The 20,624-nt window shown below is 40.3% G+C and overlaps 1 protein-coding gene across 1 annotated transcript in view; it reads right to left on the bottom strand.

Moving 5' to 3' along the window:
• Positions 1–19,174, bottom strand: part of ANKRD31 (ankyrin repeat domain 31) — a 75,422-nt gene extending 56,248 nt beyond the window's left edge. The window contains exons 1-9 of the mRNA XM_075019982.1: positions 19,074–19,174; positions 18,173–18,228; positions 16,361–16,440; positions 13,974–14,020; positions 13,231–13,325; positions 12,178–12,218; positions 4,125–4,778; positions 1,533–1,810; positions 1,083–1,207 (exon numbers count right to left, since the gene is read on the bottom strand). Coding sequence (XP_074876083.1) covers positions 1,083–1,207; positions 1,533–1,810; positions 4,125–4,778; positions 12,178–12,218; positions 13,231–13,325; positions 13,974–14,020; positions 16,361–16,440; positions 18,173–18,228; positions 19,074–19,174 — 1,477 coding nt within the window. The remainder of the gene's footprint in view (positions 1–1,082; positions 1,208–1,532; positions 1,811–4,124; positions 4,779–12,177; positions 12,219–13,230; positions 13,326–13,973; positions 14,021–16,360; positions 16,441–18,172; positions 18,229–19,073) is intronic.
• Between the last annotated feature and the right edge of the window lie 1,450 nt (positions 19,175–20,624).

The raw sequence follows: 20,624 nt of genomic DNA, 5'->3' as shown, positions 1-20,624 counted from the left end.
GTCTGATACAAAAGGGAGGTAAACTTGCTAGACTGGATTAACATGAAGCTACTTTTATAGGCAGTGCAACTCTTTCTGCAGAAATCATGCTAAAAAAACAACAGCTTGTTTTTTGAGTGGAAACTAGTAAGTCAATTTGAAATAGATGAGCATTTAGGCATGCAACTTTAAATCTCATAAAAATGGTGCTTCCACTGGGAATAGTTAAAATCCTGCAAAAGAGAAGGTTGTTAATTGGAGGTATAATTACTCATATTTTGTAAGATCTATAATGTAGCTGTTACAGTTCAAATACTTCCACACTTTGTAAGGTGTTTAAATGATTATAGGTGCACAGATAAACTCAGACTGAGTGGGCTTAAACAAAAAAAACTTTTAAGATCCCAATCTTAAAGGTGCTGGAGTGAGCAATTAAGTGAGGAAATTCTGTATTCCTCTATATGGCTATACACTTCCTCTGTGAGGCAATGAATTTCTCTGCATGCATCTTCAAAGGACAAAAAATAGTAATCTTTCTCTCTGACAAAGCATGTTGCAAGGAAAAATACTTCAAAGAGTGTTCTGTGACTGTGGTAGCGAAGGCTCTTTAATCATCTACTGCAAACAGACAAAATAACAGCAGGCATTCAAAATAGAATAAACTGGTTTGTATAGGTCAATTCTTGGGGTTGGCACTGCCCTCAGAAGGATGTTGCACACAGAATACTAGATTATAGAAGGATATATAAATGTGTATCAGGATCTACCTTTTCACTCTGCATGAAAGCACTTTTCTTCTGCTTTTCAGAATACACCATAATTTTTTCATACAAAATACTGTGATAAAAATTGCATCCTGAAAAAATTCTCATCATTCTTAAGGAGTTTATGCAAACAAGTCAACTGTTAGGTTGCTAATATGTAGGTTTAAACAAGTGAGGGAAATTATCAATAATCTTAAATATTAAAATTAAAGTTTATACCATCTTTTTAAAAGAAATCCATGCCACAATATATTGGAAATGTTATGAATTCTATTTGTTTCAGTATAGTTGTTCAAATAAAAAAATTATCTGTATGATAAACATCAGAGAATAACTTACTCAGGTTTTTTTCAATTCTCTTGCTCCTTCTTCTCTGCTTAGCTTCTCTATCCTCATTCAGAGTTATTTCTTGGCGTATGTTGGTTTCTAGATCCTGCTTGTCTTTAGAAGATTTCTGAATTTTACTGACAAGAGATTTGCTTAGAATCAACAAAAATATTCTCTTCTCTATATAAATCGATGTTTATAGTAGAGCTAAGAATGTGAATATATTTCATTTTAAAAGGAAGTCTGTAATAGCATGTAAGTATATAGGCTAACTTAGGTGGTACTGAATAAAGAGTAAATCAGGAGAGAAACTAACTTCCAGATCTTTCAATAAAAGGTAAAACCTTTACCTTTTGATCATTTAAAGTCATTCACATGAGGAATGAGTACTCCATATGTATTGTATTTGTTACATTAATTAAGTAAAAGAATTATAAAATATTATGCATGATTTTGTCATACTCAAAATGGGTAGCTTTGCTTCTTGTTGTACTGCCACTGTGAGACATCCTCTGCTGAGTCTCTTCTAGTATTTGGCAATGACTGGAAACATGATCTCTGCACTTTCTTGAGGTGTCTCTTAACTGCATCGGTTTCCTTGATGTTGTTTGGGCTGTTTCTGCACATACTGCAGCCTCCACTGAATGTGAACTTTCCTCACCAGTTTGCTTTTCACTAGAGGTGGCACCCCAGGAATCTGAAATAATTACTTCTTTCTCTCTCTGCTGATCATCCACAGGCTATGATAAAGAAGAAATATTACAAGCAACTGGTAAGCATGCAGTTAAAACAAGGGCTGTATATACAAGAGCTCCAAGACAATGGTGTTACTTCTAAAGATATACCATCACTGAGCTATAGACACCACAGGTGAGATTCACTTCACTTACCTTCAGCCTTCTAAAAGCCAGGCAACTAGATGACACTAGGCATCTTCATTACCTACCCCTATCATAGGTGAAGAAGAGCTACTTTCAGAGATGATGGTGATTCACCTCGTCTTAAGTTGTGCAAAAGGGAACCTAAATGATTGGTGTATACCAGAGGCTTATCTCTAAAATAAGGGAGAAAAATCCCATCCTAAAGAAATGTCATCACATGGCAGTTAATTTGAGTTACTTGAGTTCATTTACTGATTTAGTCAAGTGAGTGTGACATGCAGCTGAGTGTCACTCAAGTTGCTGAAACCTGGGAACTCATTAGGTTATTACACGCTTGAGTAATGCTGAAAGCTCTTAGGACACACCCTCAGCACACACGCATATAAATTCTTTCACTGTGATGTGGGAGAATTTGTTAGTTCTTTCTTGGGACACAGATGGAAATGGAGGATTCACTGATTAATTTTTTTAATTTACATATTCAGCAGAGAGGCTACTGAAGAGGTGAATAGCATTCCTAGAAGTGGTCCCTCCAGGTCAAGAGACGATGCATATGTCGTGGTTTAACCCCAGCCAGCAATTAAGCACCACACAGCTGCTCGCTCACTCCTCCCCGCTCCCAGTGGGATGGGGGAGGAGAATCAAAAAAAAGTGAAACTTGTGGGTTGAGGTAAGAATGATTTAATAACAAAAGTAAAAATAAAACATAAAATACTAGTAGTAAAATAAAACATAAGTAAAAATAAAACATAAAATACTAGTAGTAGTAGTAGTAGTTATGAAAAGGAATATAACAAAAAAAACCCAAGAGAGAAGTAAAACAAAACAAGAAAAGACAAGTGATGCACAACACAATTGCTCACCACCCACTGACTGATGCCTGAGCACCAGTCGGCCCCTCCCAGCCAACTCCCTCCAGTTTATATACTGAACATGACATTCTATGGCATGGAATATCCCTTTGGCTAGTTCAGGTCAGCTGTCCTGGCCATGATCCCTCCCAACATCTTGAACACCTGCTTGCTGGCAGAGCATGAAAAACTGAAAAATCCTTAACTTAGGATAAGTGCAACTTAGCAACAACTAAAACTTCAATCTGTTGTCAACATTATTCTCACACTAAATCCAAAACACACTGTACCAGCTAGTAATAAGAATATTAACTCTGTCCCAGCTGAAACCAGGACCATATATTAAAATAGATGGGTTATCCAGCATCCTGACTGCATCTACAGGACAGTACAGGCTCTCCTCTTTTGGGTACTTGTTTCAACACAACAAGGATACTCTGAAGAAACAAGGGTGAGAAAAGACCAAGGTGAACAATATACTGTTACAATGCAACAGTTACTAAAAAATTAACTGGGATTTTTTCCTCATTAAAGTGCCTCCCTATTTTCTGCCTTCAAGAATAGCAGATGGAGTCACAAAAAAAGCTAAAATCAATTATTAATTGACAAGGGGTTATACATCCCCATTCCCACAGGACCCTGCTTCACAATCTTAACAGCAATACTGAGTAATCTATACATTAAGCTTCACACAGCTGTGCTACCCATCTCAGAAATCAACACTTCACTGAAAAAGCTTTGTAAGTTGCTATGGTTCTGAGACAATTAGCCTAGAGACTTTTCAGAACCTTGAAATTAGCAACCTTTGTGGCACATTTTATTACATAATGTTATATTCAGTTAAAACTACCATCAAAAGATGGAATTAACTCATAGTCTTTGGATGCTTTATGCCATTGTGGGGAAGCAAAGTGGCTGTAAAACCACCTTAAATAGCTATATGTGGCTGATCACTGAGTTGCAGTTTCAGATTGTTCAAAGACAGACAGAGCAGAGAATCTGATTCCAGGGTTACAAGGGAAGTCTACTACACTCTATAGCAAAAACACGTCTCCTATGTGTCCTTCTCTCTCCCTTGTTATAACCTAAACAGGAATATTCATAGCATGGATATATCAGAATATATATATCTCTATATCAGAGGATACATAAGAAAAAAACACTACTGGACTTTTAAAATGAAAACAACTGAAATGTATTAAATGTATAAATTACTGATGACAGTTTGATCTTTACTAAGATTCACAGCTCCAAGTAATTTGGCTATTCTATAAAATATTTTATGATAAACATAAATCTTCAAATATTAATTGTGTATATACTTGCTCATTTGTTGTCCTCTGCAAGTTAGATCTTGTTAAGACTTCTATTTCTTCCACCTGAATTGTAGAAAGTTGAGGCTCAATCATATTTGTTATTCGTGTACAGTTATCATGTAACTGGGTAATACTGGGTTCTGAATTTAACTGCTCTCCCTCAGTGTTAAACTGTCTCTCATTTGGCACTACGAGAGTGACAGGTTGTACCACAGATCCTGACAAGGCATTCAGAGCTGTCACAAGCTGTACTGGCAGGGCATCACTGCTCTCATCTGCTGATGGATCAATGGAAAAGGCACGACCCTGACACTCTAACTTGTCAGGCAATGGATTTATCATTTTAAGACTCTCAGAATCACTGAGGGGTCTCAACAAATCACTGATTTCAAATTCACCAGTCTGCATACTCTGTTCAGTGAATGCTTCCATGAAAATCTTCCCTGGGGATGTCAGTGAAAGACCTGTATCATTATCAGGGGTATGTTCTTTTACTCTGCTATCTGTATCAATAATGGTCGTACAGGTTCTCTGGCAATCTTCTAAAACATGCGGAAATAAATCTTGTGGTGTCTGTTCCTTTGGAACCATTACTATATCCTCCAGAAGGGCATCTAGACAGAGGCTTACTTTTGGAGAGAGATCTTCATTAACTAATTTCTGTGAAATCTACACGTTAAAAAAAAAAACAACAAAAAACCCTGTTTACAAAAAGGAATGGAACAACTCTTTCTAAAAAGCATGTAATTAACATTCACTTTAGAAGTCATCCATATATACACATATATTTTATTTGCAATTTTTGCATATACAAGACTTGAAGCTTTCCTAAGAACTCATACAATTTCTTAATAAAGGTTAGTACCCCTAAAGGGGGGTACAAGGCACAAGGGTTAGGATCTCAGTTTCAAAAGTAGACCACTTCAGCTGTTGACTTCCCTAGCAATGAAAATCCGGAGTAAGAGACTAAATCTGTTATAAAGTCAAAGATATTACACCATTGCCAACAACCTGAGGGTGTTAAAGGCCTTTAAAAGAAAGGCATTACAAATTTCTGTCACCCAGAAATAATGAAAGTGAGCATATTCACAATAATATAAAAAACATAGTTAGTAAAACACAATATATGAGTTTTGATTATGTGTTCAGGTAGGTCCCACACAGGTATGGAGCATCACAAGCTTCAGTTCAAAGCCTTACCAGTATGTTTGGAGGCTGCACGTTTGAGTTTCTACATTGAGTACAGAACCAGAAAACCATAAATATTCTTGGAAAAGTAATACTGCTGTTTTTCTAATCAACTTTTAACCCCTTTCAACAGATGCACCCATTTTTATACCAATTAATAGCTTTTTCATTTTTTTCTTATCCCTGTTCCAAATGCTTCTGCAGGAGAAAATCAGATGCCTCAGCAGACCTAAACCATATTTTTTCTATATAACATTTGTATATAATAGTGCTGTTGCTTAGTAATGCTGGATCTTAAGAAAATCTCTTTCAATACATTTTTAGAGTCTTGCTGCCAGCAAGTGGCAATACTGGGCAGTGCAAGAATCCTTTAACCACTGGTAACACAATTTTGATAAAGCTCACACACAATAAAACAGAAAGGGCAGAAATCTGACAGCATTGACTCATGTTCAGTTTGTAAGCCACTATAAATCCCTGATTCTTTGTTGAAAAATTATTCCCCAGTCTGCTGTTTTTTATCTTGTACCTGTGCAGCTAGTTGTTCCTTTTTAAGTACTGACTACTTCTTACTTTGCTGTATTGAATTATAGTTTCTTTTTAGACCACTTCTGTAATTTGTGCAGACCTTAAACAACTGGGAAAAAACCCACTGGTGTAACTTTCTGTACTTGAAGAACTGTGGTATAAACAGCACGTATGTGTATTACAAATTTCCTAAGAAAAAGGCTTAGTGCATTTGTTGAAGGGCAGGTGAAACTTACATTTATATTAATGGAGAAGGATCAGGCAGGAACAAATAACTAATTTTGCAAGATTCTAAAAACCCAAATGCCAGCTGAAATCCAACACTTAAATGTGACTGGTGTTCACAAAACTCTCAACCAACTACTGGTGCCTAAATTTCTTTAGCACTCATTTCTGTTGGCAAAAGCCTGTGGGTCTTGCTCTAGAAGTAATTACAATCTGCAAAACATAATAAAAGTAAAAACTTTCCCTCCCTAAAATCCATCCTCAGCTGCCACTTATCCATGAAGACACTTAAAGCCCCAGTGCCTAAGGTCCCTGTACCTTCAATTGTCTGTTGAAAAGAACAGAGGAGCTGCTGAAGGAGCAAGGCTGAGCTAGCTGGGAACTGAACCAAAACAGGGAGTTCTCTCTCCTGTGGATCCAAGACTGGTAAATATGGTCTGAACACACATAAGTTTCACTCAAAGGAGATGCAGGATTCCCCCTCAGTCAGTAGCTTAGCAGTAAAATATCAGCATTGTGGTAAATGCAGGTTCAGGTCTATCCTCCACCAGAAGAACTATGCTTCAGCAACTCATTTAAAAAAGGGGTTCCTATCTAAGAATGCCAAAGAGAGAATGGTATCTCTTTGGCATAAGGCTGCTAATTCTTTCTAGGGTGTGAATGCCAACCATCTCATGGCATCTGTGAATCTCTTCCACTGAGCATGAGCATACTACTTTGAAAGCCTTGATTTAAATCCCACTATCTTCCTGTCTCAATTATTCCCAGTATAAATCCAAGTCAATGTGCTCCTTAATCCAGGCCCAAATCCTGCTGACCTTGTAGCATCAGCCCAGAATCTCGTCTCCCCATCTTACCCAGTAAGCACACACTGGGTAACAGCTGAGCATGGCCACAGTCAGCTCCAGCCTCAGCCGATTCAGAACCTTGCACCAGAGGAAGGAGATGGATAGGGAAGTCAAGCAGAAGTCTCATCTAAAAATACCAACTCACTTGACCATGGATATAAAAACTGTATGTTAATAAACTCACTGCACCGAAGGCCAGTGAGTGAGCCAGGCTTAGCCAAGCCTTAGATGTCTACCTCTCCCTGTGCACCACCTGAGCAAGCTTAAATCTGGCCTGTCAGTTCCAGCAGACGGCAGTGCATTCACATCACCTTGGTGAAACTTGACAGGCAAGGATTTTTTTGCCATGTGTTCGAGAACAACTAAAAAGTTATCGCAAAATTGGTGGCTATTTGGTGTCACAGACTGTGGCTTGCAAATGTTACAAGATAAAACTGGACTGATTAATACTGAAGCATAAATCATATGGGTGGAGTGGAAATGTTAAGTGGACTCCTGTATCTGCTAGGTATGAGTCAAATAACAGCAGAGAAGTTCAGCCTTTCAACATAAACATGTAAGAGAATGACTACAGAAGAGTTATGGCTTCAGAAGGATCAACATTACCAGCTTTTGTTAGAACACTGAGCTGAAGATTACTGCAATATACTGGGATGTGAGGGATGCATAGAGAATCACAGAACAGTTGAGGTTGGAAGGGACCTCTTGAGATCATCTAGTCCAACCTTGCTGCTTAGTGTCAGCTGCAGCAGGTTACCCAGGACCGTGTCCAGTCAGGTTCTGAGTATCTCCACAGATGGAGAATGCACAATGTCTCTGGGCAACCTGTTCCAGTGTCTGACCACCCTCACTGTTAAAAAGTTGGGGTTTTTGTGTTCAGATGGGGTTTCCTTCTTTTTAATCTGTGTCCATTGCCTCTTGTCCTATCAGTGAGCACTAATGAGAAGTCTGCCTCCCCCATCTTCATGCTTTCCTGTCAGGTGTTCATACACATTGGTAAGATCCCCCGAGTCTTCTCTTCTCTGGGTTGAACAGTCCTAGCTCTATCAGCCTGTCCTCATAAGAAAGATCATAGAATCATAGAATAGTTTGGGTTGGAAGGGACCTTTAAAGGTCATCTAGTCCAACCCCTGTGCAATGAGCAGGAACACCTTCAATTAGATCAGGTTGTTCAGGGCCCCGTCCAACCTGACCTTGAATGTTTCCAGGGATGGGGCATCTACCACCTCTCTGGGCAACCTTTCATTCTTGCTCTCTGGGTAATCTTTCTGATAAGCCTCCTTTAAGCACTGAAGTCTCCCCAGAGCCTTCTCTTCTCTAGGCTGAACAACCCCAACTCTCTCAGCCTGTCCTCACAGGAGAGGTGTTCCATTCCTCTGACCATTTTTGTGGCCCTCCTCTGGACCTGCTCCAACAGGTCCATGTCTTTCCTGTGCTGAGAACTCCAGAGCTGGACACAGTACTCCAGGTGGGGTCTCACCAGAGCAGAGTAGAGGGCCAGAATCACCTCCATCAACCTGCTTCTTTTGATGCAGCCCAGGATACAGTTGGCTTTCTGGGCTGTGAGTGCACATTGCTGGGTCATGCTCAGCTTTTCATCCACCAGTACCCCCAAGTCCTTCTCTGTAGGGCTGCTCCCAACCCCTTGACCCCCAGCTGTTATTCATACCCGGGGTTGCCCCAACCCAGGTGCAAGATCTTGCATGTGGCCTTGTTGAACCTCATGAGGTTCACATGGGCCCACTTCTCAAGCTTGTCCAGGTGCCTCTGGATGGCAACCTGTCCCTCAGGCATGTCAACACTCAGCTTGGTGCCGTCTGCAAACTTGTTAAGGGTGCACTTGATCCCACTGTCTATGTCATTGATGAAGATATTAAACAGTCCCAAAACAGACCCCTGAGGGACACCACTCATCACTGATCTCCATCTGGACATTGAGCTGTTGACCACTACCCTCTGGATGCAACCATCCAACCAACTGCTCATCCACCGAACAGTCCATCCATCAAACCCGTATCTCTCCAACCTATAGAGAAGGATGTTGTGGTGGACCATGTCAAAGGCCTTACAGAACCAGATGCACCAGTCCTTTAATCATCTTTGTAGCCCTGTGCTGGACTCACTCCAGTGTGTCTGTATCCTTCTTGCCCTGAGGACCCAGATCTGATCACAGTATTCTAGAGGTGGCCTTACCAGTTCTGAGTAGAGGATCACCTCCCTCAACTGGCTGGCAACACTCTTCCTAATGCAGCCCACGATATTGTTCGCCTTCTTAGTCACAAGGGTGTATCACTGGCTCGTGGCCACCTTATTTCCACCAGGATCCCCAAGTCCTTCTGTGCAGAGCTACTTTCCAGCCAGTTGGTCTCCAGCATGTACTGGTGCCTGAGGTTATTCCTCCCCAGATGCAGGACTTTGCATTTCCCCTTGTTGAACTTCACGAGATCCCTCTCTGTCCAGTTTTCCAAGCTGTCCAGGTCCCTCTGAATGGCAACACAACTACCTGGTACATCAGTCACTCCTCCCAGTGCACTCTGAACTTGCTGAGAATGCATTCTGTTCCATTTTCCAGGCCATTAATGAAAATGTTGAACAGTACTGGCCCCACTATTAACAGACTAACCACAACAGAAATCAGAGCTGTTACATCCTCAAAATCAAGAAAATCAATCACGACTCATTTTATGGTGTCAGGACTTCTGTGCAGTGATTGTGTTTATTAATGAATTTATCTTGTATTTTCACAAACAGATACATAAAACTAACATGCCCAGTGACTCACTGCTGGTTGTCAAGGTGTCTGTCCTGCCCTTTCTTCAAATCAGTACACAGAAGCCTATGATGGCCATTGGTTCCTCTCACAAGAGCTATTCCTGCAGCACTCAGATCTTGCCAGTGCCAACACCACCCCATATGCAAAAAGTGTAATTCACTGCAGTGATTAATCCCAACCTGCATACTCCAGGCTCCTAAAATATCCTCTCTGGAGATATTCTCAATGCACTCAATCTGCTTATTCTCCAGAGGCTATTAATCATAGGTAATCTTTGTTTCAAGGCATTTTGATTTTGTTTTACTTAACTAATTCTGTACAATGAGAATGTTTCATTTAATAAACTTGGTATTACAGTTGTACGTTGGTAGTTGTATATTTTTCAAAAAGGAATAGCCTAGGGGATTTCATTTTTTTCCTTTGTTCTGAGACAAGGGGTACTTGACCATGTAATCAATCATATTTGCTACAAGACATGAACAATTTGCCATACTGGTCTCAAATTTGTCTTTGGTGAATTTTAGCAAGTACTGTTTTTTCCCCAACATTAACCTTAATCAGGCTCCCTGAAAAAAGGAAAGTAGAGTTGATTTATATAGAATTCTAACTTTTTATTTATAGGTACAAACCTACGGGACTAGATGGAACAGTCATAATGCTACAGTCTCTGCATTAAGCAGGTTATTTCAGCAGATAATTCACTGCATATTGCTGTAAATTGCTCCACACTGGAATGTCAGAGAAGAAATACTGGAACTGGTATCCTGCTGTAAGGTAATGTGAGGTTTCCTAAGAAGTGCAGATGGCAGCAAGCATTACATGTACCCAGAAAGATCTTCTCATTTCTCTAGGATCCATGCAATTGATGTCACTAGTGCTGCAGAAATCCTCAAGACTGTCCATGACATTGCAATAGAAGTTGGTAATAGCAGTTACTTCTTGCTGCAGAAACAGCAACAGAGCAAATTTCAGTGACAGTTTCTTTGTCCAGCACAGATAGACCTGAAAGCAATGAACCGGTCAGGGATGAACTGAGACTAGAAATCAAAAGGCACAAAGAGGGGATTGTGCCTCAGAGGGGCAACAGAAGGAGATAACAATGCAGAGGTAGCAAAGCAGACATAAGCAACATCATGGCTGCAGACAATAGCATACAGACAGATGGTACAGAGGCAAAGTACAAGAACTCCTTCATGAAATGCTGCCAGCACTTCCTCTGCTAACTGAACAGAAATTTGCTCAAGTCCTTCACTGCTGCTTGGACTCCACTGACTGCAAACCAAGAATGGAGGGAGTGCTGGAAAGGAAAAGGGGAAAGAGGAAGTGGAGAAGAATCAAGCGAACATTTGACCACTGGATGTTTATGTCAGTGGTTGCAGAACCTTCAGCTCTTGCTCCAGGTATTTCTGGGTTGGATATATTGTTGAATTTTTGCTACTGTGTTTTCTGGAAGCTATCAAGGAATTCCTCCTTCCCTCCAAGGTTTTCTTTCTTTCACGTGCAAAAGCAGTGCTTGCAAGCAGATAAATTACTAAAATAATCAGTATTTGTGAGCTACACTCGTAATATTCAGATTGCATTAAGTTTATCTAAATTAGTGTTGGCACAGCCCCCGTCCTTCCACTTGCCTTCAGCTGTGCATTTCAACATCCTCTCTTGTGCTGCTCTGGCACTTACCTAATCATCTGGGGAGCCGGACTGAAAAGATTACCTGGCTGAAAACTAAGCCAACTAAAAAAAAAATGAACAGGATCTGACAGTTGTTCCCCAAGACTTACTTCATGCTGGGGGTCAAACAAGCGTTGGCCCAAAGGAAGCAGCAGAAAGGCATGGCAAAGAAAACAGGTAGTACCTTGCAACACCCAAGTAGATAGGCTCACACTGGAGTGGAATCATCCCCACTTCAGTATCACTGAGAAAGGAGCTGACAAATTGGGGAAAAGGTAGGTTCAAAGATATTCCCTCACTTTTAGGTCATTGGCAGTGAAACCTGTCACTCATGACCAGCTTTAGGATTACCAAAGAGATGTATCAAAGAGACTGGTACTACCTATTTTTGGCCACAAGTAAGTCATTACTCCCAAACAGGAGGAGAGTTACAGATACTCTGTTCCTCCTCAAAGACCCTCCTAATGCCTCTACCATAACTTTCATTGATGTAAAAAATGTTTTGAGCTACTAAAAGTCTTCATTAGTTTAGCTTAAGTAACAGCCCTTATAGATTCTGTGTCATGGTGATGTCTTTCCTACTTCACTGTTACTGCCATGCTTCTACCCTTGTGACCCGCAAGCTTAAAAACTGCAGTTCCTACCCCAAAAGCAGAAAATAAAGGTTAGCTCTTAAGTTTTTTTCATCTAATGCACGCAGTGTCAGTTTTGACAGCTATGTTTCTGCTTTTTAAAATGAAAGAACCAGGTGTTTTTCAGTCACATATTCTCTAATGCTAATTAAATTAAATTATATGTTATATACATTCAGTTGTAAAAATACACTAACCTTTTCTTCTGAATCCTTCTGAAATCCATTCCATTTGATATCTAAAATTTAGGAGAGTAAACAAATACTTCAGTTGTACTTTCCAATTCTGAAATTTCTCATCATGTCTAGTAAAATAGCCTCACTTCCTGATTAAGGCTGAAGCTTCAAACCTTAAAAACTACTATAGTCATGTTCCCTAAGTGTAACAGACAATAAGGTTTCTAGGCTTTAAGGCTATGTTAGTCACTGAATTATATTCCAGGGCTATTTTGTCACATTTCTTCACTGTGGTTTAGAGGCCTGTGTTTCCAAAGACTATCAGCAGATGGAATTGCCGCCCATTCCACAGTATAAGATCTTTGCCCTGCCCTCTGTAATTACAATGCAATTAGACAATACAGCTAAACTAATCCAATAATTTACTGCCTCTGAAAAGGGCTGGTCCCAACCTCCTTGCTCCCACCACTGTGCTTTGACACTCGTGTGACTCCCTGGGAATGTTGTAATCAGAAATAAAGTGCATGGTTTTCTACTGGGTTAGCAAAAATTAGCTCACAGAGAGAGAGCAAAACAGATGGGGCAGTCCTGCACTGCTGGGAGCACAGAGGAACAGAAGTACAACTGAAGTAGTAGCAGGTGACAGACAGATCTGGGGAATGACCAATAGCATTTTTGCTTCTCCTGTCTTACAGTTGCCTTTGATTCCTGGATATGTTAGTAAGAAGCATATAGGAGCCTTCAATGACTGTTACATCCATGCTTACCTTACACATCCATATGGCACTTGAGTACCACGTGGCCTGTAACTTTTGTCAGAAAATTCCACAGCAATGAAATAATTTTAAACTGGAAATAACACCACTTGTCTTGGGAAAACAGTTATTTCTTCAAACAATTCTAACAGAATACTTACAAAAACATAACTTGTAGTCCAAGACAACTATGAAAACTAAACAACTGTTGTAAAGGCCACATATAGTCAGATTCTAAACCTACATAGGAACTCATCTTCAGCTTTTCAAATGATTTTGCCAAAGAGCAACTTTCAGTTTTGTACAAAATCCAACATACCTATAGAATTATTTTGCTGTCCCTCTACTGCAGCACTTAGTGAAAAAACAGGCTTAGAAATATTTTCAGTAAGTGATGGACACTTTATCCAACCCCTAGAAGTAAGTAATACAATAAAAAATTCTTATTCAGAAAGAATTGTAACCTGCTCAGCTTAAGAAAATTTCTACAGTACTTTGAGTTTATTTATGCAGTTTTGTACTTAAAATTTCTTGTTGAAACAACTGCAGTTATTTTAGAGGCATACTTCTCTTTACAAGGACATGCAGTAACGAAGACTTCCAGATTTCCTAAGCAGAGCTAGCTATGTTTGTACATTCATTCTCTAAGTGAAAAAATGGCTCTTCCTATTTTTCATTACTTCCTTCTGTATTTCTATTCTAATCCATCTTTTACTGAAATCCTTCCATAACTTCTAAGAACAAAAGGTCTAATATTATTTATTACAAATCTTTGTTTATTTGTCTAATGTTTTTTCCCCGAGTAGTTTACTGTCGTTCCTGTTGCTTATACCCTTACACCATTAAAGGTAGTATCATCCATAAAAACAAATACAGGTACAGTTTGACCCATATTGGTCACCAAATTACCTTTGACATAAATATAGGTCCTTCACTAAGCAAACAAGAAAAGTGCTTCACAATAGAACACTGAGAATAAAATAACATACAAATGGAGGTGTAATGGCATTGTTTAATTACAATACACCTGAGTGGAATTCCTGTGTGATGTATTATACTCACTGCAGTAGAGACTGAGATTGGTTAGATGCATATGCCTCTTGAGGTATCTGAATGGAAAAAAAAAATTAACAAGTTAGTAAAAAAAGAACTTCATTGTTTATTTTATCAGCTTTATTACAGGATTATCTTCTTCCTTCTGTAATTGAGTTGGGAAACAGAATTTTTAGATCTGATCTTTACATAAATTACTAATAAGACACAAAAGCCATTCCACTTAAAGATAGGACTGCATATCCCAAGACTTCCCCAACCCACTTGAAGTATAAAGAAAGCCAAGACTCTTTGGAGCAACTGGAATTGATGTTACATTTCCTGAAAAAATTTACAGCCACTCTGGGCTGCACGACCCTCATACCATATTGCATCAAGATGCTGTATTCACGTAAGATAATTTCTGAGGACACAGTAGAAGTGTCATGGTTTAACCCCAGCCACCAACTAAGCACTACGCAGCTGCTCACTCACTCCCCCCCCACCCAGTGGGATGGGGGAGAAAATTGGGAAAAGAAGCAAAACTCGTGGGTTGAGATAAGAATGGTTTAATAGAACAGAAAAGAAGAAACTAATAATGATAATGATAGCACTAATAAAATGACAACAGCAATAATAAAAGGATTGGAATGTAAAAATGATGCACAGTGCAACTGCTCACCAACTGCCGACTGATATCCAGCTACTCCCCAAGCGGCGATTCCCCGCCCGCCCCTTCCCAGTTCCTATACTAGATGGGACGTCACATGGTATGGAATACACCGTTGGCCAGTTTGGGTCAGGTGTCCTGTGCCAACTTCTTGTGCCCCTCCAGCTTTCTCACTGGCTGGGCACAAGAAGCTGAAAAAACCTTGACTTTAGTCTAAACACTACTTAGCAACAAGTGAAAACATCAGGGTTATCAACATTCTTTGCATACTGAACTCAAAACACAGCACTGTACCAGCTACTAGGAAGACAGTTAACTCTATCCCAGCTGAAACCAGGACAAGAAGGAAAGCTTCTATGTAAGCACATTCCAAGTTGGCTCTTAGAGTGGTTGAAGAGCCACACTGGTGCAATCTACACATGCAAGTATCAAGGATGACAGGCCAATATAGTTCCTCACAGCATTCAGTAAAGATTTAAATTTTATACTGTCCCCATACTGTGCATGAGGAAGCTGCCAGTGGCATGCTCTATAGGTCTCACAATAAAGTAACAGTGAGAGTTACCCAAACTATTTGCTGAAAAGTACTAGGTTCCTTTGCTGTTCTGACTTGTGTGGACAGGGTCCTTAGACTTGGAAGAATCCCTTACTGGGATTGCACACTGGCTACTGTGGTGACAGCCATGAAGTCAAAGACTTAGGTTAGGCAGCAGATAGTCAGATCAGCTTCCAGAGAAGAAAGGGAGAGGGTAAATGGGCACTTCCCTCATTCCCTCTGTCCTTAGAAAACGGTGATAAACTTCAGTCAAGACAACCCTGGGACATGCAAGCAGCAAAGTAAACTTATAGAGAAAAGCCTTTGAAATAACAGCATCCTTTTGATTTTGTTCACTGTTTCCTGCAGTGTCAGTTGAGACAAATCTATCTGCAATTCTGTAATGCTCTGCAAAAACATTCACTTCAATAGAAGGAGTGTCTTTTTGCAATGTAGTTTTCGTCATCTAGGAAGCAGTTTCTTTTAAAAAACCCTCTCATACTGGAATAAGGATACATAGATAGTGATCTTTGGACTGATAAATCCACAGTGCTAAAGACAGTGTAACTGCCACAGGTTTTAAAACAATCTCGGTTAAAGAGCAGAAATCTGTTTGTTTCCAATTGTTTCATGAGCATGTCATATGCAGGTGGAAAGCTGATTGCTCAACCGAACAGAAGTTTATGGGCTAGCTACCAACTGCGGCAAATTAAAAGGTGGGCTAATTAGTAGATTAGGGAATGCAGAATTACACATAGAGTAGAATAATTACCCCATCATCATGCAAGCAGATATTATAGTCTACATTTCAGATTATCTCCCTTTCTTTTTTAAAGATACAATTGTCCAATCATTGGATCACAGCTAATCTCATGATGAGTAACCAAGGGTGTTTTCTAGCATAGTTAATCCAGATGGTTATCTTCCAGCTCCTGAAGGGAACATACTAAAAAGTCTGTGCTCCACAACTTCATCTTTATTGTGGACTTACTCCTCAAATTTGAAAGGTTATACCCTCCTGAAATACCAGGGAAGAGACTCTGATACATTCCTGCAGAGAACGTGCTACACACGTGACAACCGTTTTGCCATAAAGTTAATTTCAGCTGCAAGCCACCAGGCTCATTTGTACACAAAGAACAGGAGGCCCAGTGAGTTTATTCATAATTAATAGTTAGACATGTGTAGGGGACATATCATTTCTATACCTACTGGATTTATCTGTTCTTCCTTCTGCCTATATGTGTGATCATAAAATTTCTGTATAAAACAGATTTCTGGAGAGGGAGCTCCTAGAAAAAAAAAAAAACATAGAAGAAAAATACAGTAATTAAAGGAAGTTTTGATTGCCTTAATTTCTACATAACTTTCCATAACTCCATAAATTTCTACATAACTCAGTAATTGAGGTATATGTATCAAAGCTTCTGATATGCAAGACACTTAGGTGGTTAAACAGTCTATCTAACTAGATTTTGAAACTACAATATAGGAGAGGTCAGAAATGAATAAAACCAGCTGGGGGGGAAATTTATTTCACTTAGTGTTCTGGAATCCTACCTGAGTTCGTATAGGAGATTAGCTCTTTCCTCTTATTTTTTAAACTAACAACTGCAATTTTGGTAAACTGCCTGATCCAACTGACTAAAAATATTTGTACTCCTATATGGAATACTTTCTTTAATGACTATGCAAATGAAGAAATTCTCTCTGGAAAAAAAGAGAAACCCTTAAGGTTGGACCCTTAGGTTTCAAACCTAAAATGTTGTTACTGACATTAATAAAATACCCATCAAATTAATCTTTATGTTATGTATCTCTTCACCAAATTGCTACCATGCAAGTATGCACAAACACATGAATAATGAATATTAATTCCAACTTACTGAATATAAAATGCTGCAGGGAAAATGCTAAAAATATAATCTATTACATACCTATTACATTTACAGAGACAACCTCCCCCCCCAAAGATCAGACAAATCCCCACTCCACAAACTGAACAATGAGTCAAATAAACATGCCTTAAACCATGTTGCCAGGTTTTAATTCCAGTGGATAACCACAGGTAAATTCCAAATGGGATTATGCTTCCTTCCTCAGACAAAACTACTGACCAACTATGAAAGGTTCAGCATCAGGAAATCACAGCCATAGGAAAAGTTTCTGCAGATTTCAGTGGGCTGTAGGTAAGATTTATATTAACTCAGAGTACATTGATAAAAAACTGCAGTCCACTCCAGTCTTCAAATTGGCAAAAAGACAAAAAAAAATCTGGAAGAACACTTAGAACACCCTGTGTCAATTAAAGACTAGGCAGTCTCTGTACTGCTGGAATAACACATACAGGATGCAAGTCAAATGGATTATATAAAAATGCCAAGGAGGTACCAGTAAAACTATTATGTAACTACAACATGCTTGCTCTCGCAACCTGCTCTGAGGGAGTTATTAGGGAAGATTTTAAGGCTTTAAATGAGCGTGCATACATTTAGGTTTAAAGTAATTTGATAATACACTTAAAATAACACACTTAAATATCGCTACCCGAATTTTGTACATTAAATTTAAAGAGAATGGATGTCTTAACAATAGGAAAGGGCTGTTTTTAAATATTATATGCAACTATAGTTACATATGACTATTATGTGTACAGATTCCATTTTTATGACTATCACGTGTTTAGATTCCATTTATTTTATTCTACTCAAACATAGTACACATATCTAAATAAAAAGGATATCCCTATATATAGTTCAAACACTTACCAAGCCAGGCATTCTCAGTTATAGTACACAGGAAGAAAGGAGAAATTAAGAGCAAACCTATTTTTCAAGTGTTAAAAATGTGTTGATTATTTTTCTACTATAGGAGCTAGAACTATGGATATAATGAGAGTACATACACTTCATAAGAATGAACTTCATGCAACACTTAACCTTAAATAACATGGACTCAGGCAACAGCCACAGCAACAGTTCATAGAAAAAAAACAACACAGACTGAAAAAAGAATCTGCCCTACCTTCATTAATTCTTATTTCAGTTGTTAAAGCCTTGTCCTTACTAAGAAAAGGCAACCTTTGCAAAATTAAAAAAAAAAAAAAAGTCTGTTAAACAGTTGTATCCTCTGCTTTTCAGTCCGATAAACTCAAAAGGCAGTTGAGGGCAGCCAAGGGCACCTCCTCTATTGGGACACTGCTAACTGGACGCTGGACGAGTGCACCTCTGACAGTAACACCAACAGTAAAGGACCCCTTAACTGTGAGGATATCCCTTACACTCTGCATAGAAAATCTTAAGATAGGGAGGTACATTACCGCTTTACATATTTCCAAGTTAATACTGGAAGCCAGTACAAGAAAGTGCAGCTGCTTGGTAATTTCAATTCTTTGCCATGTCTTAAAGGATACAGGAGATAATGTAATGAAAATGGTATGAAGTTAAAGTTGTGGAGAAGTAACATCAGCAGCAATCATACTTAACAGTGTTTTCTTTAGTTTTTCTGAGTTGGGTTCCTGTATGTTTCACGTCCACTGACTAAAATGTTGTTCAGGAGGGTCCAGAGGCACAAACTCGGAGGCCCACAAGGTACGTGTAAAATAAATGGGGCCATTTGCAGAGCTATGAACTACTGAGTCTAAGGGCATACAAAACTGGTCTGAATAGAGGAAAAAAAAAACCAAACCAACTAAAAATACACATTTATGAAATAATCGAGAAGAGCTGCTTTGCACTCCGGGATGCCAGATGCAGGAGGCGATGGCTACTGCGTGTGGCTGGCGTTTTGCTGAGATCAAACCCAGAGCCGCCCAGGCCGCGGGCAGCAGCCCGCCTCTCCTCAGGGCGGCCCCGAGAGCGCCGCCCTCAGCTCGCCGCCACGCCCGCACAGGTACGCATAGCTCAGAGCCACACCGCCATACCACCTCCTCCAAAGGAACTCCTCCTCCACATCACTCTCCGTCCAAGAGCCCTCCACGACGGTCTCGTCGCTATCGCTGTCCCCACGGCCGCCCCGCTCCTCCATGGCGCCGCCGCCGCCCCTCTCCGCTACACTCCCCTCCGCCGGCGGTCGCCCCTCCCCCCAGCGCCCCGCGCGGCTCCCCTCAGCGGAGGCGGTGGCGGCCATCTTGTGGAGGAGTGAGCGCCGCGGCGCCTTGTTCCCCCTCGGGTGGCACCGGCCAGCCGGGGTGGGGGTTAGGGAGCGGCAGGGCGGGAGGAGAGAGCCCGTCCTCAACAAGCGCAGCCTCTCGACCACGGGTGAGATCGGAGTGGCTGGTGGTAGAAGTTAAAGGCAGATCTCCCTTTTGGGGCCACTGGGATGAGTCTCCCTCAGCACGACTGGCCTTGGCCTGCTTGGGGCGGCGATGCCATCCCCACACCTTCGGCAGGGGTTCGTGCTGCCTCACTAGTGTTGGGCTCCTGGTTCGGGCCCTGTCATCCGCGTCATTCAGCAGAGCCACAAAGCACTTAACATGCCAACCGGCAATCTACAATTGCTCGCTTTTCCTAATCTGTGTGCTTCCATGGCCCCGTTTAAGCAGCTAACTTCAGCTGCTGTCCTGAGTGCAACGAATGTTCATGTGTTCAAGACTAGGAACGTGTTTGAGATAACCAAATTATTAGTTGCCAATATTTTCAGAGTATTTGCAGTAGCACTCTTGTATGTAACCCGTCGATCATCTGTTAATCACAGCAACGTTTTCCGCAGAAAGACCTGATCTGCCTCAGCTTTGCCTTCCACCTCTGCAGCAGCGGGGACAGCACTGCTCCCGTGGCCTCTGTTGGCATGAAGCTGGGCTGCGGGCAGGCCACCGCCAGAGCTACAGATAAGAAAACCTGATGGCAGAAAGTGTGATGTCATTTACTTGCACAGACTGCAAATTCCAAATCATCATAGTGACTCCTGCTCCCAGCGACCTTGATGAGAAAATTTGCATTTTTAATACTTGCCAAATCATAGTCATCACTTACTGATATGGAGAAAGTGTAGAAAACAGAGCAAGATACTAAGGGTCATCTTAATTTATGGATCAATCATACATAAGTGTAGCAACTGTGGACAAATTGCTGTTTCGCTTTGACTTAGTCATATCCATATGAAATTACAGTAATTGCTGTGCATATTATCAAATGACTCCAGAAATGTTGCTGGTATTACTTCACTCTTTTCAGGTAATAAAGGTGAGATACTCAAGAAAACGTGAGTGTTAAGAAAAAAAGCTGGCAGGGCAGATGGATACACAGTAGTAGGTTCTTAGGATTTATAAGCATCACACTGAAGATGAGAATGAAAAGTGTATTTACACATTAAAAGACTGAGCTAGCATGAATGATTTCGCCACTGACAACAACTACTTTGGGTGGAGTTCTTGGGAAACCCTTTCATCAGGCTATCCTTTTTTGAGAATCACATTAATGCTTCACAGCACGGTAGCATGTGGAGCTGCTAGGAAGTGAAATGGCACACGTAAGAA

The sequence above is a fragment of the Buteo buteo genome, chromosome Z (assembly GCF_964188355.1).
Source record: "Buteo buteo chromosome Z, bButBut1.hap1.1, whole genome shotgun sequence".
Lineage (NCBI taxonomy): Eukaryota > Metazoa > Chordata > Aves > Accipitriformes > Accipitridae > Buteo > Buteo buteo.
The sequence above is the reverse complement of the archived record's forward strand: the minus strand, read 5'-3'. Positions and strand labels throughout refer to the sequence as shown.